A 6,200-nucleotide genomic window follows, 5' to 3' on the forward strand; every position below is an offset into this window, starting at 1 on the left:
GCTTTGTGGTAGCATGAACAAAATAAAAAATCGACATCAACAAAAATTTCTGAGAATGGCCTGATCAGTCCCCCAGTGTTTTGTCAAACAAAAAAGCTTCCATGCAATATTTTAATAGCTATATGTAAGCCTCCCACTGAAATTTCTGCCAAAGCTGGTTAACTGGCTCTTCTGAAAAAGTTACCCTCTCAGTGCAATTTCCATGCAATGTTCAGCAAGATTTTATTATGAGGGTGTCTGTTGGGGTGTAGGGGGGAGTATTGGATTTGATGAAATGATGTGTTTCTCTCTCACAACAAATAAAACAAACATTTCATGTCTTCTATTAGCTACACAATGTTAATTGCAATGATATGTCTCCTGGAGTTTCCTTTACTTCTCCAGCCTTGTAAAAGAAATAGCAGGAAAGAATGGAATTAAAATACATCACAATCTCCCAGGAACTGAGGAGCCTGTTAAATCACAGTAAAAACTAAATAAATAAAGAGACTACCACAGCAAAGCATCAATTTTCCATAAGTTGTGTGAACATCCATAACCACTGACAGCATATTAACACTGTGTTTTGCTTTGCTTGTTTTAATCATGTGAATTCTATGACTTGAGAATTTAACTCCTAATAACAGAGCCTAAACCCTATTAGCATGTTCAAATAAGCATTTGCAGGGAGGCTGTTAAAGATATGTCAACAATATGAGCTCAGCTTTTTTCGTAATGGAAAACACACATAGCTGAAGACCATGTTTTATGTGTCTTTAAAGAGAGCTGGTTCAAATGAAAATAAATAGAAAGCACTAGTAGAGATACTCACAGGGATGATCTGTCCACACACTCCAATGGGTTCATGTCTTGTAAATGTAAAATAATCTCCATCTGAAACAGATGAGCATGGTTACTCTCAAGTGCAGTTTGACTTGGCAGAACAAAAAAAAAAAAAAAATTGAAATAAAGGGGAGAAAAAGCCTCTAAGGATCAGCCTTTGATGGCAGTAAAAGAAATAAAGAAGTCATGGAAGTGTTTTTTTGTGAGCCAGCATGGGAAACCTAGGTTCAGGAGCAACCTAATTGTTCTTTCTGTAGAACAAAGGAATCAGACTTCCCATCAGAAAGTAACCTGCTTTGTTCCTTGGGAAAGAGCTGTACTGCACAAAAAATTGCAGTAGCATGGAAGCCTCAGCTGATTTAAGGGTGAGAGAAGTGAAGAAAAAGTCACAAAGGCAATTTCTTGAAATGCATGAGTGGAACACAGCGATATAAAGGTGTATCTACAACCCGCTGTGGGGTTATAGAGTAATATTCAGCTGACTCATCTGCCATTGAGGACACAGGCAGCGTGAAGTGATGGAATGATGTACCACAACCTGTAGATGTGGAATGAAGAGGGAAAGTTTGTGACTTGTGTCACTGAGCATCATTTACTTCTGTGGTCTGGGTGCACATGCTGAGGTTACATATGCAGGTTTCTTCCCAGTTTACAAAGAGCCAGAAAGGGACCTGGTGTGTGGGGACCAGTTAAAGGATCTGTTAAGGTACTGTCTAACCAGTAGCTTTGTTAGCGTGTTTGGCCTGCATCTGTGCAAAATAGATTTACTGCACCTTTGTACCTCAATGAATTTAGGTCAGATGGTTTTCAGTGAGGCTACAGCTGAGGGAAAGGCTGTGCTAAAGGCATGAGCTGAATGTGCCCCTTGGCCTGTAGTGCTTGGTCATCTAGAAAAACTCAAATCTCTTAACTTGGGAAAATAATTTCAGCTAAGTATGTGAGAATGATGAGAAGGTTACCTAGGCTTAATGGCAGGAGATGATTTACCAGGATAAGAAAAGGTCAGACAGCGGAAGGGAGTAAGAGGAGGAGGAGAGATTACAGGGCTTTTGCTCCCATTGTTCTGTCTGACACAAGGGTATGTGCTTTCCCTCCCAGGCTGGGCTGGAAAGTGGCAGCCCCGGCCTCTCCCCCGTTCAGTCCAGAGCTGCAGCTACCCTTGTGCGATATTGGGGAAGGGCCTAACTTCACAATAGAGAGTGTGTTTTGGGAACCTGCTGCAATGTCCTCTAAGATATATCTGGTAACAATAAACAGGTTAATCCTTAAAATTTCTTGGGTTTAAGAAAAGACTTCAACTTGAATTTGATTAGAAATAACTTATTTTCAGGTCTGCTTATTTCTATCCATCTACTTTACAGGATTTGCTTAGTAGAAACCTGAGCTAGAGTAGATAATATGTCAGCTGGGGGCCAGATACAGGATAATTATGAGAAAGGTAACAATAGTTTGCAACCAAGCCAAGGGACAGAGCAGAGAAAATAAAGGAGGAAGGGAAAGAGAGAAAAAAGATTCACATCAGGAAAAGTCAGAAGAAAATAGTTTATCAGTTTGTTTGCACTGCATTGACAAAACATCGTTGCAACATTTTGATCTCCAGATGTTTAACAACTCCCCAGTGGAGATGAGAATATTTGTGTCACAGACTGAGATGATCAGTTTGGTTTTCCAGGTTATCTTTCACAGATTATAGCAGTGGTTCACAGACCATAGGAAGATTCATCAGATCAGACAGAAGCGAAGTAGAAGTCAAAATACAGAGAAGTACATACAAGCAAAACTAAGTGCTCAAGAGAAACACAGAGGAGTCGGCTAAAAATACCAGCTTGTACTTGGTAGTACTGTGAGAGGTGTGTTCTCAGCCAGAAGGATGGTGGCAACATAACAGTAACACAGTTACATTAGCACTGTCTGACTTTAGATCATCACTGCATAATCACTGCCACATGTCTGCGTGCTTCATCACACAGTTATAGATAACCTGAACCTCTTGCCAAGGCAGACAAATGGTGGTTAATTCTGCCCAGTGTAGGCAGAACGTTCTTTCCGCAGAGCGGTGCCTCCCATGCAGAGCTGCTCTCCCTGCTGTCTCCCACTAGACTCTAGACAGCTGCCCCTTTTGACACCTACTTCCAAAGTTCATCATCCACAGACTTTCTGTCAAGATGGGATTTTTGAGGTTGCTTTCTAACAATATCTTTGGGAACATATGTGACTTGAAGTTATTCAGAAGCCTTGGATGTCTCTGGACGGGCCAAAGATGGATCTAAGAGCCACCTTGTCCATAATGTAGAACAAGCTGTTACCATGGCAAAATAGCTCAACAATTAAGTGAGCTTTATTCTGTTATTCTAAACAGTGAGCATAGAAAGCTCTCTTGTGCTTAGAAATTATACAGGACATTCTTAAAATGTTTGAGAGTTTTAAGTCATGCTAATGACACTTATTCTAAGATGCTGTGGCTGATGATTGTTACTCTTATCCTTTACTAGCTGGCTGCCAGAAGAACACTGCCTGAGAGGGATCTGACACTGATCTCACATCCAATCTAAAATTTTGTCTTAAAGGGATATTTTTAATATACTCAGCTGAAGTAAACTGTCATTCTGAGTCCTCACTGATATTAATATAGAGCAAGATCAATTTGCAGCTGCTTAGCACCTGGCCCAAAGACTTTCATTTTTTAATCAGAAAGCAAGTCCCATTTATCCAGGGATCTCACTTTGGGACAGCAATATCTTCCACAGATGTGTTTGCTCAGATTTCCATCAGGAGTCTCCATCCTGGATATTTTATTTGCATAACAACCATAATAGAGTTCTATGCCTCATATAGCAGGACACAGCAAACAAGGGGGTGAGGAGAGCTGAGTTGGTTCTTTAAAATATATAATACCATATATTGCTTTAAAGATACATCTCTGCTTGCATTCAGTTTATTAGTTTAACAGTTTCTGGTCTAGCTTCATTCTGTTTTAATTTAAATCATCAAGGCTTTACGCATGGGAGCAAGCAAAGGGCAGTCTGAAGGTTTTGTAGCTCTGGGACCAAAAGGAATGTGACTGTAAAACGCACTGTTCTACTTGTCTATTAGTTGCCTATTTTTATTTTAGTTATAAAAGAAAACTTCAAAAACAACAACAACAACAAAAGATTGGGAGGTTTCAGATTTATTAGCATACTAAATAGAAAGAGAAGATTTAATAGGGGGGGTTTTTTGGTTTTGTTGTGTTGTTTGTTTACCTTTGGTGAGCTGATGGTAAGTGAACGTAAAGAGCACCATTGTTTAACACCGGCTTTGCCCTAAAATAGCCTCATGAGAATGACAAATTTATGGTGTGAAAGTAGAGGAATAAAGAGAAGTGTTAAATGAAGAACTAGTTGATACCCTGAAGATATGTGAATGGACTTACGATTCTACACTACTGAAAACTGTGTTAGCACAAAGTTTGCATTGAGGAAGGCATACTGAAAATGTGCCTTCCTTTTGCCCAGCATAGCCCACCTCACTGAAAAAAAATCAGGTTTTATCCCATAAGGTACTTGAAACCAAGAATAAACAGAGAATATTTATTTTCCTTAATCTGGTAATGCCTTTTGGTGGCTGACCTAATTTCTGTGTACCTGTGGGGCTAAAGAGTGAGAAGGAGGCATTCACCGACCAGAGAGAAAGAGATTAGGGAACAGGAAATTTGCTGAACACATGAATTTATGGTTCGGTCTGCACTTTTGTATGATTAAACATGAAGTACAAGCAGCAAAACTGGGATTTATCAATCTCAGCCTAAATGACTGTGGAAAACTTTGAGTCCTTGCAGGAATGTCTACACCTGAAATATTATTATTGTCATTTCTTTGGTGAAAATAAGATCGTGAAGATAAACACCAGTCAGTGCACCCTGCAATTTTAATAAGATGAAACACCAAGAGGAGTAACACTGTAATAAGATGTTTCCCTTCTGAAAATTTTGGAGGCACATTTTCAATTTATCTGCTTGCTTCACTTGGATAGTTTCGTGCTTTGCTGTAGAGAGGTGAGTGCACTGCAGATAGTGTGCCACACAGCGAAACACCAGGGAAATAACTGGGCTATAGCAAAGGGCATTTACCCCTGAGTGTGCCCTCCTGGCCTTACTGGGTGAAGAGGAATAAACATGCATGTGCAAGGGACATGTGCACCATGAAGCCAAAAAGAATCCACATAATGAATGTTCGTTTTCCTTAATGTTATTCCAGAGTTTTATTTTATGCAGGTGAAAGATTTGTACATTTATCTTAATGACTGCACCTACATAAAGTCATTTTCTGCTATTTTGCCATGTTGTGTAATCCTAGCATTTGGTACATCTAGTCCAGACTGTATATGAATATATTCGCATCAGAAAATGCAGCCTATATTTGTTAAACAGCTGGGAGGGAGGGGCAGGAGGAAGAGACTTGTTAAATAAAAATAATGGTAAGGATTTTTTTGTATCTCTTTAGTAAAAGAGTAAGAACATAATAATTTCCTAGCATGCATGAAGGTTTATCTCATATATATAATATCAAATTCATCCCACTGAATAATTTGAAGAAGCATCTATAGCAAAATATATCTCATATGTATGTAGTTCTCTACAGTAACATTAAGAGCATTCTCAAAGTATAAATTAAGTTAGATCCAGTGTCAGTCGCAAGTAAAATTATTTGCATAAGCAATGAGAAGATATATAGAAACAAGATCTATACATAATGGTACTGTTTCTTAAACAGGCACCCAACACTATTTTCATGAGTTCCAAGGTGTTTTTCAGGCTTATATGTTGTGCATTTTTATACATGTATCAGTATTTAAGTGTAGATATTGAGCTATCTCCTTCTCAGATGAACACATGAAACCAAGCCCTCCTCACATGTGCATATGGGGCAGAACAAGAGCAGGGCCCCCAGTGCTGAATTTCAAACATCTGCTTCAGCAACACAATACACACTGTAAGAGCAACCCAGACTTCTCCTCTGCTTTCCACGAAGCTGTAAGCTACTAAGTCTTAGTCTGGCCATGAAAGGTTTAGGTGCATAGCTGTGCTTTAATTCCCCTTACCTACAGGAATGGTCATTCCATGGATTTTGTCTGCCCAACCGGCATAATACCTCAGGGTTTTTATGACTCCCTGGAGATCTACATAGAAAGCTTGGAGGAATGGTTTGCCACTGTTCAGTGATTCCATAGTCTGCAGGACAAGAAAAAGTTAAGAGATGTAAGTATAGTAACATTTTTGAACTATCATACTTAAGTATTCACCATTTTAACAGCTCTTGAATCATGACAAAGATTTTAATGAAGACCAATCAGTTGCACCTTGGTGTAGTTTTAACCCAGAAGGTTCAGAACAATTATCC

The 6,200-nt window shown here is 39.2% G+C and overlaps 1 protein-coding gene across 2 annotated transcripts in view; it reads right to left on the bottom strand.

The window, feature by feature from the left end:
• ALDH1A2 (aldehyde dehydrogenase 1 family member A2) overlaps window positions 1-6,200 on the bottom strand; it is a 60,909-nt gene that overhangs the window by 22,320 nt on the left and 32,389 nt on the right. For both annotated transcript variants that reach the window (XM_048318125.1, XM_048318124.1), the window contains 2 exons: window positions 5,902-6,031; window positions 812-873 (listed from right to left, as the gene is read on the bottom strand). In XM_048318125.1, the coding sequence (XP_048174082.1) occupies window positions 812-873; window positions 5,902-6,031 (192 nt within the window). The remainder of the gene's footprint in view (window positions 1-811; window positions 874-5,901; window positions 6,032-6,200) is intronic.

The sequence above is a fragment of the Corvus hawaiiensis genome, chromosome 13 (genome assembly GCF_020740725.1).
Source record: "Corvus hawaiiensis isolate bCorHaw1 chromosome 13, bCorHaw1.pri.cur, whole genome shotgun sequence".
Lineage (NCBI taxonomy): Eukaryota > Metazoa > Chordata > Aves > Passeriformes > Corvidae > Corvus > Corvus hawaiiensis.